This window comes from Hippopotamus amphibius, chromosome 9, assembly GCF_030028045.1.
Source record: "Hippopotamus amphibius kiboko isolate mHipAmp2 chromosome 9, mHipAmp2.hap2, whole genome shotgun sequence".
Classification (NCBI taxonomy): domain Eukaryota; kingdom Metazoa; phylum Chordata; class Mammalia; order Artiodactyla; family Hippopotamidae; genus Hippopotamus; species Hippopotamus amphibius.
The window spans coordinates 45,888,149-45,904,102 of record NC_080194.1 but is presented as its reverse complement, the minus strand read 5'-3'; the positions used below and the strand labels follow the sequence as shown (position 1 = coordinate 45,904,102).

The 15,954-nt window shown below is 35.4% G+C and overlaps 1 protein-coding gene across 2 annotated transcripts in view; it reads right to left on the bottom strand.

Moving 5' to 3' along the window:
• GUCY1A2 (guanylate cyclase 1 soluble subunit alpha 2) overlaps positions 1-15,954 on the bottom strand; it is a 375,283-nt gene that overhangs the window by 104,458 nt on the left and 254,871 nt on the right. For both annotated transcript variants that reach the window (XM_057749769.1, XM_057749770.1), the window contains exon 6: positions 15,078-15,221. In XM_057749769.1, the coding sequence (XP_057605752.1) occupies positions 15,078-15,221 (144 nt within the window). The remainder of the gene's footprint in view (positions 1-15,077; positions 15,222-15,954) is intronic.

Here is a 15,954-nt window from a genome sequence, read left to right as displayed (position 1 = left end):
GTGGTGCTGGGAAAATTGGACAGCAACATGTAAAAGAATGAAATTAGAACACTTCCTAACACCATACACAAAAATAAACTCAAAATGGATTAAAGACCTAAATGGAAGGCCAGACACTATAAAACTCCTAGAGGAAAACATAGGCAGAACACTCAGTGACATACATCAAAACAAGATCCTTTTGAACCCACCTCCTAGAATAATGGAAATAAAATCAAGAATAAACAAATGGGTTCTCATGAAACTTAAAAGCTTTTGCACAGCGAAAGAAACCATAAACAAGACAAGAAGACAACCCTCAGAATGGGAGAAAATACTTGCCAACAAAGTAACAGACAAAGAATTAATCTCCAAAATATACAAGCAGCTCATGCAGCTTAATACCAAAAAAAGCAAATAACCCAATTCACAAATAGGCGGAAGGCCTAAATAGACATTTCTCCAAAGAAGACATGCAGATGGCTATAAAACACATGAAAAGATGCTCAATATCACTCATCATTAGAGAAATGCAAGTCAAAGCCACAACAAGGTATCACCTCACACCAGTCAGAATGGCCATCATCAAAAAATCTAGAAACAATAAATGATGGAGAGGGTCTGGAGGAAAGGGAACTCTCCTGCACTGTTGGTGGGAATGTAAGTTGGTACAGCCACTATGGAAAACAGTTTGGAGGTTCCTTAGAAAACTAAAAATAGCACTACCATAGGATCCAGTAATCTTTTCGGATTATGGTTTTCCACTACTGGGAAAACCATAATCCAAAAAGAAACGTGTACCATAATGTTCATTGCAGCACTATTTACAATAGCCGGGACATGGAAGCAACCTAAATGCCCATCAACAGATGAATGGATAAAGAAGATGTGGCACATACATACAATGGAATATTACTCAGCCATAAAAAGGAATGAAATTGAACTATATGTAACGAGGTGGATAGACCTAGAGACTGTCATACAGAATGAAGTAAGCCAGAAAGAGAAAAACAAATACCGCATGCTAACTCATATATATGGAATCTAAAAAAATGGTACTGATGAACCCAGTGACAGGGCAAGAATAAGGATGCAGATGCAGAGAATGGACTTGAGGACACAGGGTTGGGGGATGGGGCAAAGGGGACGCTGGGACAAAGTGAGAGAGTAGCATAGACATATATACACTACGAAGTGTAAAATAGATCGCTAGTGGGAAGCTGCTGTATAACAAAGGGAGATCACCTTGATGATGCGCGATGCTTTAGAAGGCCAGCACAGGGAGGGTGGGAGGGAGTTGCGGGAGGGAGGGGATGTGGGGATATATGTATAAATACAGCTGATTCACTTTGGTGTACTTCAAAAACTGGTACAAGAGTGTAAAGCAATTATATCCCAATAAAGAGCTTAAAAAAAAGTATTTATGTAATAGAATACTACTCTGGCCATTCTAGTAAGTTATTGGCCAGTTTGGTATAAGAAAAGACCAAAGGCTTTTATTCAAGCAGATATATCCATGTTCAAATTGAGTTCTGCAATTGACTGCCTGAATAATCTTGGTCAAATTGTGTAAACTTCTGAATCTCAAATTATTTAATTGTAAAATAAGATTAATAAAATTTACTATGCAGGGTTTTGGGAGTGGGGAGGATTAAAAGAGATTAAGTGTATAAAAAACGGGCCACAAGTCTGACATATGGAAGGTGTTCTATATATTATTTTTTCAAGATCTTATACATATTCTTTACCCTTCAATGTCTTAACTCTTGATCTTTAAAATATTTAAAATCTGTACATGTGCCCTCATGGGGTTGTTGTGTAAATTAAATGAGATGATACATAAGCTATTAAGCCAACCACTAGCACATAGTTGGTTTTCAGTATCTTTCAACCAACTCCACTTTCCTAGATATATACAAAATCTACAAAGATACCAAAACAATGTAGGTCTGAATGTACAACCAAGGTATCTTGAATATTCTCTCTAAGAAGAATTTAAAGTCTTTGCCAAATCTTTACAAAAACTAACAAAAATCTTTTAAAAGTAAGACAATATTGAGAAAAACCCAAGTATCTATTTCTATTTGCTAACCAAGTCAGTCATTTATTTATAGGTGTTGCTTCCATATAATGTAATTTCTGGGAGAATCAGGGCTATATTCTGTTTGTTTGCCCTTACATTCCCAGTACATAAGCATTTGTCTAGAAAAGAGTAAATATTCAAAAATCATTTGTTGAACAAATGAGCAAAAGTCCCTCCTAGCAAGGTTCCAGCCAGAATTGTGCAGAATCAGGCTTCATCAGAGTTGAAACAGGAAACTGCCTCCAAAGTCAAAAGCCTTTTGTCCTCTGGGACATTCAGTGCATAGCCAGGTACTGTGTTCCTATCAACCTGCTGTTTCTTCAACTTCAACAGGTCTCCCACTAGGAACTATTTGCATGTTTTTCAGACACTGTTGGCAAAATTACCATATTTCCCCAAAGAGTGAGGTGTGAGGTTTTACTAATTTTTTTAATGATTGGTTTAACCTTTGAATGAACACATCAAAGATATATGATAAAGCAGAATGATTTGTTAGAATTAAATCTACATGTAAATTTGATCTTCTAACATTTACACACAGGGTGACAATTTCTGATGCAGTAGGAAGCACTACAAATGTGCAGAAATCAATTCAGCCATCAGGATAAGGCAAGAGTTGCTAGGAAACCTGATTCCAAATAAGGAATATTATAGTGGTGGCCCAGACCATTGCAATATGCCTGACATGACATCAACACAAAGCTTAACAGATTTTTAAAAGCACTTGTGATACTGAATTGTTTGTATCACATGTGCAACTCAGGTGATTAAAGAGTTGCATTTCAATGACTCCAAAATTCAATTGTAAAAGTAAGAAAATACAAAGTGAGGTAATAACAAAGAAAAATTCTTCCAGGGCTTATCAAGTCTCTCCTGCATATTTAGGACGCATGTACATCTTTGGTACATAGTGTCTGGTAACTTCGCTTAACTGAATGTTCATTCAATTTTTAAAAGAATCTACTTCTCAAGTCTGTATATTCTATTTCTGTGTGTTTGTGTAGGAAAACAAAAAGCCTTTAAGAATATAAAACATAATGTAAAACTTGGTTGTGGTTCATTGACAAATTATAGATGATTATGACTATCTACTTTGTGCTAGTTTTCAGGGGTCATTTTACTTTTCATAATTTCAGAAAACCAAGAAAGTTACTTTGAAATAATTTTTAAACTTTTGTTTGGAGGTAGATATGAAATTTTGAGATAGAATAACAAACCAAAGACATAAAACCTAACAGTGTAGTTAGCATATAGATAGCACATTACTGTCTTACATATTATTCTATCTTGCTATTTTCACATATTTTTAGGTATTGTAAGATTCAGGTTGCTAATGTTGGCATATGTGCACTTAGCCTTAAAAGAGATTAAGTTAAACTGGCAGTAAAAAATAAAAGTTCTCTTGTTCAATAATGTCAGACACAGAGACCATATTCTAAAAGTTAATGGGCTAAATTAACTCCCAAAATAAGTTGGCAAAATCACATCTTATTGTCATTTTAGGAGCAAGAATTGGCAGACAAATATTCCTATTCTTTACATAAAACTCAGACTACAAATTATTTGTAGTGAGGTGGATGGACCTAGAGTCTGTCATACAGGGTGAAGTAAACCAGAAAGAGAAAAGCAAATACCATAAGCTAATGCGTATATATGGAATCTAAAAATATAGTACTGATGAACCCAGAGGCAGGGCAAGAATAAAGAAGCAGTTGCAGAGAATGGACTTGAGAACACAGTGTGGGGGTGGGGGTGGGGAAGCTGGGATGAAGTGAAAGAGTAGCACTGACATATACACACTACCAAATGTGAAATAGATGGCTAGTGGGGAGCTGCTGCATAACACAGGGAGAACAACTCGATGATTGGTGATGACCTATAGGGCTGGGATAGGGAGGCTAGGAGAGAGGCTCAAGAGGGAGGGGATATGGGGATATATGTATAAATACAGCTGATTCACTTTGTTGTACAGCAGAAACTGGCACAACAGTGTAAAGCAATTATATTCCAATAAAGATCTGAAAAAAAAACCTCGGATAATAAAAACATGAGCTACTTAACTGCTTGGAGGTTTCACATTTCTACAAGCTCCAGTGGACTAAGAATGTCACCTGCCATATAAGCAGAGAATGTTAAGCCAGAGCTCCACCCCACCTCCCCATTCCCCACCCTCCCCGCCCTCCCCACTCCATGGAGAGCCCTGGGGGAAAACAGGATAGAAACAAACAGGCCCACCACCAAGCTGTCAGCCACTGCAGCGGCCCCCAACAGTGTACCCTGAGGGGACTCAGGATGAGAAAAAACTCAGGTTTTTTCATAAAAAACTGGCACTAGATAGTTAAGGTATATATTGAAGGAATGACTTCAATACGTCCAGACTCTTGCATCTGCCCATACATAGAAAAGTGCTAAATTCATGAACTTGAGGAGTCTGATTTTCCTTAACATTAATCTTTTGATGTTCCTATTACTTGGTTTTTCTTGCAAAACTCCTATGTATCTTGGCTCCTCCCTTACCTCTTCAAAGCAGTCCCTCAGATCTATCTGAGAGGCTGCCTTCCAGGCTTGAGTGCTCAGAGTCTACCAAATAAAACATAATTTTCAAATTTTAGGTTGTGCTTTTTTTTTTCAGTTGACACTCACCATGCAAAAGTCAAACAAAAATGAATGCTTTTACTAATATAACTTTTTAGCCTCTTCTTATGCTGTTGTACCAGTATTCCTGGGAGGGACTTTCCTGGAGACAGACTAAAATAAATGAAATAGATTATAACTTCCTTTTTTAATATAAATTTATTTATTTATTTATTTATTTATTTATTTATTTATTGGCTGTGTTGGGTCTTTGTTGCTGCACACAGGGTTTCTCTAGTTGTGGCGAGCGGAGGCTACTCTTCGTTGTAGTGCACAGGCTTCTCACTGCAGTGGTTTCTCTTGTTGTGGAGCATGGGCTCTAGGCACATGAGCTTCAGTAGTTGCAGCACACAGGCTCAGTAGTTGTGGCTCATGGGTTCTAGAGAGCAGGCTCAGTAGTTGTGGTGCATAGGCTTAGTTGCTCCACAGCATGTGGGATCTTCCAGGATCAGGGATTGAACCCATGTCCCCCGCACTGGCAGGGGGATTCTTAACCACTGCATCATGAGGGGAGTCCAGATTTTAACTTCTTTAGTAGTATTTACACTGCAGTGATATTATTTAAGGGAATAACTTTATAAAATATTTAAATACATGCCCAATAAAGAATGCATTTCTCTTCTGAAAATGTGGAAGTAAAAGGACTGCTGCACAAAATTAAATGGAGCAAGTTTGTATTTTACATTCACAGTTTCTTGCATATCAACTTTTTCCCCATTGCTTGCTTTGTTTTTCATTTCACTATCTTATTATTACTTTTTTTTTAATGTAGCAAAAATATGCAAATGCCTTTAAAAAAGATCTGCTCGGAAAATTTGTCTGGCAAATAACATAAAAAACTCTTCAGTAAGACCATAGCTTTCAGTAATGTGTGTCTGATAAAGTATTTTTTCATAGACTAAAAAATATGATTAGAAGTCTAAATTTAGACTTACATATTATATAAGTGGTAATATAAGTGATGATATCATATTGGAAACAGTCATGATAAAGATAAAAGCTAAAGTAAACTAGCAATGAAATTTATTTACATACACATTACATATGTAACATTGTGTATTAAATCATTACACCTATTAAATCATTACACCTTATGCCTTGGTGGAAAGGCATTAAGGGTGCTCTGCCTATTAAAGCATGTATTGTTCAATACCTAAAAATAATTTATTAGAATATAAGACAATCATTAAATTCAGACTACTCTATGATGAAATGTAAATATGATATTTAAAAATATGTAGCTTTTGCATTACAATCCACAATAAACAATAAACAAAGAGAAAATAAAGGGAGAAAAAACAATGGAGTAAGATAGCTAATGTATGCCCCTACTCGGTTTGCCTGGTGATTGCAATTTTCAAAGTAATGATGGAATAACATCCATTCCTCTCCTACACACACATAATTGAATATATCTCTCTTACTTTCTAATTTAAAAAAATTAATCATTTTGAATGAATATTTTAAAAATAGATTACTTATTTCCATTCTCTTAAAGAGGACACCTAACATAAATTTAAATGTTCTTGAAGACTAAAGCCATGAAAAGTCTAACTTATTAGATAATGGAATATTCAAAGCAATAGGAAAAGTTTGACAACATGAGATTTAACATGTATTTATTTAATAAGTCTATATAGAGTGAACTTAGGAGCTCTGAGGTTTTGTTTTCTTAATTCTTTTCTTCACTTGTTAAAATGAAAATAATATAATTCATAGAATTATTGTGAAATTGAAAAGAGTTATTACATGGAAAGCACTTTGTACAGTGACTGCCTGGCCTATGGTTTAGTATTTCAATTGATCAATATTGATTGATCAATATTCTGCAGTAGCTAGTTTCAATGCAGTTAACATATTTTTGTCTTTTCTGTTTAAAGATGATTTCATCTGTGACTTGGGTTGAAAATAGGCGTCAATGTAGGTTAGTGAGAATGAATCTACTTAGTAAGATAAAACTCATAAAAAAATAAAAGACACAAACTCGTCAATGACTTCTGCGGCACGGTTTTAAAGGACTTTGTGAGGTCCTGAGGTATGTGATCAGCTTATGCATAATTCTTTGATTAGCCGATGTTGAGGTAACAGGATGATATTTCAGGAATCTGAATTATCAGTTTTCTGGCTCCAACAAGTCTGGGGTCTACATGCTGGTGGTCAGCATGCACTTAATTTCTTCCAGCTACTGGGGGTTTTAGTATCTGCAAAACAACTCAAGAATATGTCTCAACATATTATCAATAGCCCTTGAGGAGGAACTAAAGGTCCTTGACTTTGATGGCTAAACTATCATTTTGTCTTACCTGATTGTTTTCCTTTGTTTCTGACTTTTGTCACTTCTCAGACTAAATTTGCTCTTTAGAACTCAGGGAAAGCCCAGGAGACTAAAGGTTTTCTATAAAAAAGAGGCAGGGGGTGGCAGGGGCTGGGGCGGGTAAGGAGGGGGTGTTCTGTACCTGGGAAGGGCCTGTAGGTGTTGCAAACCAAACTTGGGTTCACTTGCCTGCATGCAGTAGTCCATCTCTGACACTGGGCTGTGGTGAAGGAAAATGCAGCTTCATCACAGGGCACCAAGTAAGGGGTCCAGGGCAGCTAGGTGCTCACAACACCTACATTCACAGATGGGTTTCAGGGAAGCACTTTTAAAGGGCAGGTGAGGGAGAGGAGTCACAGGATATGTGATCAGCTCATGCACAATTCTCTGACTGACTGTGAGGTAACAGGGCAGTGCCACAGGTTTAAATTATCTGTCCTTAATCTCCAGTAGGCCTGGGGGCTATGTGCTCATGGTTGTCAAGTAGTTCATGTCTTCCATTTCCATTAAATGGAAGACATTAACTACTGTAATGTAGTTACAACTCAGGAAATGTGCATAAGATACTGTTACCTAGGTACTTCAGAGAGGAGCTAAAGCAGAGGCCATGGGGGAGGGGTCTGTCCTGGGAAGGCCTCATAGGATCCTGATTGGTTACATAGGTCCCTGCTTGGTTTCAGTAAGAGCAGATTGTATAATTTGAACAAAACCCTCTGTAGGTCAGCTCACAAGACAATGTGAAAAAGAAAGGGGAAGATGAATCTGAGGAGAGGTGAGCACTAACTTTGAGAGTGCTTTTCCATATGGCATCTTCTGACCTCAGAAGTGACTGAGAGGTTGAGAAACTGAGCAGTGCTTTTGACAACAGGGACAAGTTCAGTGTTAAGTCATCTGATTCCTGATTGCCAGAGCTCATAGCAATCCTCCCCACCAGAAGCACACATAAAATTTCCCTAGAAGAGGGTAACATCATTCTGGGTCTAAAGTTATTTCTATAATTTTTTATACACAATCTCCAGAACTCAAACAAAAAAATAATAATAGATAGGCAGACAGGAGACGAGTAACATCACTAAATAGTAAGTGAAAGGACAGTGTAATGGACTACAGGAGCTCTAGAGGATGAATTTATCAAGCAAAGAGTTCAAATTAAATATAGCTGATATATACAAGGATATAAATAAAAGCAATATAAAAAATTTGTCAGTTAAGTGGAAATTAAAAAAAACTATATACTGCTATAATCAACATTAAGTATTAAGTGGATGGGTTTAACAAATGATTTTCATAATCAATTGAGGTATTTGTGAGTTAGAATTTAGATCTGAAGAGAGTATATGAGACTCAAGCTCTGATAATTAAACAGAGGCAAACTACAGAAGAGAATCTGTTATAATCTTATTTACTGGTAAACTTTTAGAGAAAAAGTACTTTACACATATTGTTTTTTTAAAAACACAAACATTTCTAGTATCCAAATAAATTCACTATACAGTACAAATCTATTAAAAACATATTTGGCCATGAATTTTACCAGTAGTATTATATAGTATTTTTGCATATTATTGCTACAATAAACAATGATTTACTAAAATTGCCATTATATGCATTATCTACGAGATGAAAAGTAAACTTATATGTGTCTATTGGATAAATGAGAAATGAGGGTAACTGAGTTCAGTATCTTAATAATGAGTTCATATAATGTCTCTGTAGTTCTTTCTGACCCCTTAGGTTTTTCTCCTTAGATATAAGTTCTAGAGGTAGCATATTTCAAATGAGTATACACACTTCAAGATGAAAAGTATTAATTATAATTTTATAAATAAAAACAATTATCAAAGAAACAGAGAATTAATCAGGTTATCAAAAAATTAGTTTTTCTTCTTTATAAATACAATCTTGGGCTCTAATCTCATGGGGTTAATTAACTATTGCAATATTTGCAAAGAGCAAATCCCTCCAAATATTAAAATAACAATATCAGGTTTTCTTTGTAAATAACTATTTAAAAATTAATTACAGAATAATTATTTCATCATCTCAAAAAATCCTATAAGCTCATTAGAAGACCAAATTGAAGCTTGAGAAGCTAAAATTTAATGTATTACAGTACACATAAATTGTAAATTAGCATTCCTGCCTTTGGGCTAGGCAGTTAGAAGAAATTCCTAATATTCCCCTGATTTACAATTGAGATTGCTAACCACATTAGTATTAAGGCATAATTACACATTGTTTTTAACTCTATTTTATAATCACTCTATAATTGCCTCATTATAAAAATGCACTATTCTTTGAATTAATAAAGGGAATTTGAATTTGTATGCCTATTAATGATATTCAACAAAATGTTTTTTTTAAACTGAGGTCCAAAAGTAAAACTTAGATATTGTACACATTAACTCAAACTTCTTCAAACTCTTAAATAATGAAAATGCTACTTGTCTTTCTAACATACGTTTAATCAACATTCTCTAGTCAGACCTCAATGCAGCTTGTTTCTCTACTATCAACAACAAACTGGCACTTGCCATTGGCACTTGCCAACTACCTCAACAAGGATTAAATCAGGTGCTGCTTCAGCTGCTGATTTTCCACACCCCCTGAAAGGAGTTCAGGGTGGAGAGCTGAAATAAGACACTCTATGCCCTGGAAAACTGGCAGAACAGGTCTTCAGATAGATATTTTCAGGAGCTGATTTTATAAGCCCAATTCTTTTATCTCCTCATATCTAGAAAAGCACTAAAATCCTTCTTGGTGATGACTTCTCCTTGTGACTAGCAGAAAACTTCTGCAAAAAAATATGTGCTCAATTGCATGTACTCCCCCTTTACCAAAATTACATTTATATGGACCTTTCCCCCTACCTCTTTAGAGCAGTTTCTCAGAGTTATCTGAAATGCTGTCTCCTGGGCTGCAGTCCTCATTTTGCCCCAAATAAAACAACTTGCAACCCTCACATTGTGCATTTTTTTTAAGTTGACAATTTTATGGTGACCATGAAGGGACCCAGACTGGACTTCTCTCCTTTGCCTAAACTCTACAAGGAACTGGAACCTTGGTACCAGCGGAGGCCCCTTGCACCCATCTGCCTCCTCAGAGAGTCCAGATGAATTTGGGTAAGTCTCTCCTGGTTCTCCAATCTCCCATATTGGTTGATGATCCCGAGTTTTATAGCAGTTGCCTGTCTCTTCTCAGTTGAAAGATACTGAGGGTGCTCCATTGAAAGATACCAGGAAATACCCATGCAGGTGAAAGATACTGGGGGAGAGCTGATTGAAAGAGACCAGGGAAATACCCACCCAGTTGAAAGATACCAGGGGCAGGGCAGGCTTGGTTGATAGATACTGGGGAATATCCATCCAGGTGAAAAATACTGGCAATGGGGTGGCAGCGGGGAGTGGTGTTGATTGAAAGATACTAGGGTTTGCTCAGTTGTAGGAGACTGAGTGGTCTGTGCTGAGTGGTTAGGTAAGAGGCTGATCTGATGCTTTTCCTCAATTTGGCTGCTTTAATAGAATTTGTCGGGATAAAAGTAAAGATATTACATGAGAGCTTTGCTCTGAAGTAAAGGGACACAACTCCTCCCAGCTGGTTATGGCTTTCTCAGGCAACTGAGAAATTTACGGGAGTGGTGGAGGCAAGAGCTTCATACTGTGCAGTGGTCCCATAGGGAAACCCCATTCATTAATTAAAACACTTGCTCATCCAAGGGTTGTGGATAAGAATTGGCCATTCAGTGATTTGAGCACCTGCAGTGGTCTTAGACCACTGAAGGGAGAAACTGAGGCACATAGGAGGGCTGAAATGACTCTGGGGTGACACCTAGAGGAGTTAAGTTCACAAGCAGCACACTGGCCCACCACACAGATTCACTAATAAATTTTATCCCTGACAAATTCAACTTTACAATGGGAAATAGAGCCTCTCTATTCCCTCACAGAAACAAGGGGTATCAGAAAGCCAGCCTCTGACTAACACTCCAGCCAAGTTTATGTATGTACAAAACTCATACTTGCAAGTACCTACTTAATTGGGGAAATTACACTAAAGGAGGTCTCAACTAAAATGGCCAAATTGAGGTTCTTCTGATATTCCAAAATTAATATTTTTGCATGCACCATTAGAAAAAAACAGCTATAAGATTAAACAGAATGAGTGGAATGGTTACTTTGATTGGTACCTAGAACCTTCTAAAAGAGGAAATGATAGAATAACTTCTGTGCAAGAAACCAACAATTAATTACTTGAAATTATATCAGACCAACTTTTCAAAACCATTAAAAAGAAAAGGGGGTATCTACAAAAATTATGACACTTTTTGCGCCAATTAAGTACACAACACCAGTCAAAGGTTAATCCCTGTTTAATTCCCAACCAGTACAGACAGCTAGCTTGAAAGGGAAACTAGCTTGAAGGGGAAAAAAAAAAGTCTTCTGAATTCTCACCCTGAGGGAATAAGTCCTACTAGGAGAACCTGATTTTCTCTCCCTGTGCCTTAAGACCAGAGTTCTTAGGATCATTTATCTATCTAGATCATCTCTAAATTCCTGAGACTGAGGAAACAAAGGGAGGGAGGGGAATGGAAAAAAATTCATTTTAAAATTTAACTTATTCCAGCTGTTATTTACAACTAGTGAGTTTTATATTGTGATATCTGTTTTATGACTAAGTTTAGAAAATGAAACTATGAGATCTCTTGTTGTGTCTGTATGCTTATGTGTACATTATCTTTCTTTTTTATCTTTGGGTGGTATTATCAAAATTAATTTGTAAGTGCACTCTACTTAATTGGATTAAAGGAAATTAGGTGCTTATATAAATTCTCAAAAAAAAAAAATATACAGAAGGTAACTGGCCAGAATTAATTTCAGGTTCACGTGAACTGGAAATAGTATTAAATTAACACCTGGTATTATTGTTTGTTTGTTGATCTAATTAATATAGACATGCCTTTAGAGTCATCAATATTAAGTATAATAGTTTTATTGTGCTTAGGTTAATACAAGCTGAATAAAATCTTGTTATATCTGTTACAAACTTGTCAACAAGGAAAGTAACTTGATGTGAAGAAACTTTTAAAGAAAAAATGTAAATGAAATAAGAGCCATTAGATAAACTCTATTAAGAATAATTATGTTCTAGGAATGTCTATCAAAAATAGTCTCTCCAGATTCTGATAACTTGATATTCTAGAGTTGTGCTAAATTAAGTGATGGAAGATTATTGAATAGCTAGGTCATTCCCAAATAAAATAAGATACTGAAATATTAATTACTGAACATTGGCTTCCTTTTACAGGGAAACAAAAGGTATTTAGGACTATTAATGAATATATTTCATGCCATGTTCTCTAAAGAAAGAAAAATGTTTTTAGAAAATATCACTGGTATTTATGTTCACCAATCTATAGAATGCTAATGTAAATGACAGTTCATAATTGCTTACTTCTTAGTTTTCACAGGAAAGTAAGGTTTTAAAAGCTGAGGATTCTAAATTAAGCATGTAATTAAAGCTAATATAAATAATAAAGGAAACATTTCAGTATACAGTAGGAAAGTAGGATGTGTGTTTTCAGTAAAGAAGGTATGAAGAATGGGATTGCATTTTATTAAGGGAAAAGGAAGTAGGTTCTGACCTACAGGTGGCTGTTTCTGAAAGGGAAAATAAAGTGATGGATACAGAAAGTGAGGAAAGGTTTGTGGAAAGTGGACCCCAAGAAAAGAGTTTTGTTCATGGTCAGGATTGTCTAAGGTCAAAATAAATTTAATTGAATAAATGAATTTTAAAAGTAAGTGGGTGCAAAACTTGAATTTGGCTTTTCTCTCTCAAGAGGACAAGATTTCTTAAAATGTTGAACTGCCTTTGATAACAAATTTCAAGTTTCTTTACCTTTTAAGTGATCTGTTCTGTATGTGCCTTTGAAATTTTTATTGTTACTTTCGCTAAGTGAATAACTATTGTATCATAGTGACCTGTGATCCTATCTGACTAAGTGTTCTAAACTCTTTTTAATTTTTTTTTTGACAAACTTCCTAAATCAAACTCTAATGAAGTCCTTTTGACTTCTAGCTAATTTGGGGATGCTTCAAAGGGCCCCAAAACATCCCAAAGAGAGATATTTGATATATTAAATTACATGTGAAGTACTGTCAAATGAGTAATAAATCTTCTTAGGTTATATTCTATGGTAAATGTTACTAATATAGATATCCTAGAAATTATATGAAGTTCCTAAAATTCTGATATGACCTGGTAAAATGTTATTAGTCATAATTCTAGTTATTATCTTAAAGTCTTGTATGTCACAGCAGTAACAAAGTTTCTTTGTCAATTGCATTTTAATCAGATTTTAAACATGCCTTCTTAAGTCTTCTGTCATTATACACAGTTTTGGTTTTATTCTGATGCCTTTGCAAAAATGCTTCCTCTTCACGAAGATTTATAAAAAGGACTTTTGCATAAATGGAATTTTCTGACTTTCAGATCATAAGGCTGAACTGGGTAAGAAATTAAAGACTCCTAATGAGGAACCTGATGGCTTCATACATGGTTAACAAAAATAGTTACATAAGACTGAGTGAACTGGTGAATATAGTTGGAAAACCTTCCCCTCAAACTAATTATGATTTACAGTAATTTGGCATATTATACCTATGTAAGCAGGATTGAAACATTTATTTTTTTTCTCTATCTGCTCCATCCAGAGATTGTAAACTCTTAGGTTCCCAGCAGCTTTATCAGATAAATTAGGACAGGCACTCACTAATGGGTACACAAAGCTCAAGGTATTTTGGGGATCTTAAAAAGAGAGGGATTCACCTAGGATTGTTAGGCAAAATCTGTGATAAGCCCTTGACATGACTTTCCTAGCCCTGAGAGGTCTTTTAAAAGTTCAGTCTGAGACTATAAAAGTTTCAGCAAAGTGAAAAGCCTATAGGATCAATTATAATTATATAAATTATCAGGTCAAGTTTTTTGAGACCAGATATTTTGCAAACAAATTAGTCTTAATTTGCTATATTTGGTACAAATAAGGGTAATTTTAAAATGAAAAGATGTTTTAATGATTGTTAAATCCCAGTCTTATTAATGGAGGACTGTATTTACTAAGAATCACTTCCTGGATGTTTAATGAAAGATTCTTTCAATAAGTTTAGAAACATTCCCATGGTAACAAGTTAGAAGCCAATTCAAAACCAAATTAAGATGTCAAAAGACAATTCCAAACTTTGCAAATAATATAAATTAATAATAAAGCTAAAAATATTAAGGCAATTATATTATTTTGAATTCTCTTTCTGCATTCTTACTAAATCTTTGACATTTCCTCTTCTGATTTTATAAAACTAATTCATAAGACAGAGACAATGTTATAAAAAGTTTGCCTTGAATTCAAGGTTACTTTGCCAAATACAAGATTTTTGGTTTATTCATAGTAAAAACATCTCTGGGATCTAGCAGGTGGTTGCAGAAATATAGCTAGGTGACCTCATCCATTCTCAGAGGTAGATCCCAGAATGCAGACAGCTATCAGTACCAAAAAGAGTACAACAAACCAAGAGCTACATTTTCCACAGTTTTTGATGTTTCCTGTCTTGTGCTCCAACCGTCAAGCTCTGACACATTAAAAAAAATTTCAGACGTAATCCTGAGGCCGAAGGCTTCATAAGAACACCTGTACACTATCCATAGGAAGTTGTCCACATCCTCCAATTTCTTGCTTCCTACTTCTTGCTCTTTGGATTATGTCTCAACTGATTCTCACTGTCACCCTTGCTTGGTGTTGGTGAATTGGTCACTGACAGTAGGTTCCTTCCTTGGTTTAATCCTTTAGCTCTTTTATCCCCCATGGTAATCTGTCTTCCACACACCTTTTCCTATTTTGGGTCATATTCTGTTTGTTTTTTTCCTGGGTTTATGAGTTATCTCTAGTAATCCCTCCTTCTTGAGCAACTGGCTTATCTATCTGTAAATTATAGTAAATAGAATTCAAAAGGGAATTTCTTGCCTTCTTCAGTTAAATGTGCATTACTACTCAAAAAAAATTATTGAGAGGCTTACCTGAATTGGTCTTCCGTCAGGTGTTAGCACCTCTTCTGAAAGTTCCATCATCTTCAGGGCCATCAGAGCAATGGGTTTAGCATGGCAGAGGCTTTTTCTGTGGAGCCCTGCAGCAACACAGTATGCATCGCCTATTGTTTCCACCTGCAGCAATCAGACAAATCAAATGCAAATATATGATAATGAGCCATAATAGAAATAGTTATCTGCAATCACAAATGTTGCTGGAAAACATATCAGCAGAACATCAATAAATTAAGCAATTAGACAATTGAGTAAAATCACAGCAGAGTTTGCAAACAGGCAGAGTTAAATAACAACATCTCATGCCAGAGCTGTTTGTTCAACAACATTATCACAAAAGATGATCACTGAAACCAGAAACAACTAGAATATAAAATAATTATCCCCCACAAAAATAGAATTGTCACTATTTTGCCTGGAAACTTTGCAAATAATGACTTTTTACAAAGACACTCTCCCATCTCCTTCAAACCTTCAAGTAGACCTTCACTGGAAAGTAATTTTTTGCAATTTTCCCAATTACTTCACACTTTTTTTAGTGTTTGTTTTTATTTTTTAATTGAAGTATAGTTGACTTACAATGTTGTATTAGTTTCAGGTGTCACACTTTTTGATATGTCTATAATTTGTTGTCTAGTCTATTCTTATTTATTCTTAATAATTATAACACCTAACACTTCTTGAATTCATACTCTCTACCATTACTTGCATCAGCTGCTTTACATGCATTATCTCATTTAATCCTCACAAATATCCTAAATGGAAGAAACTAGCATTTCTTATATTTGAGAGATAAGAAATTGATGCACAGAGAGCCATCCATAATCCTACAATTGAAGAGTTAAAAAAGGCA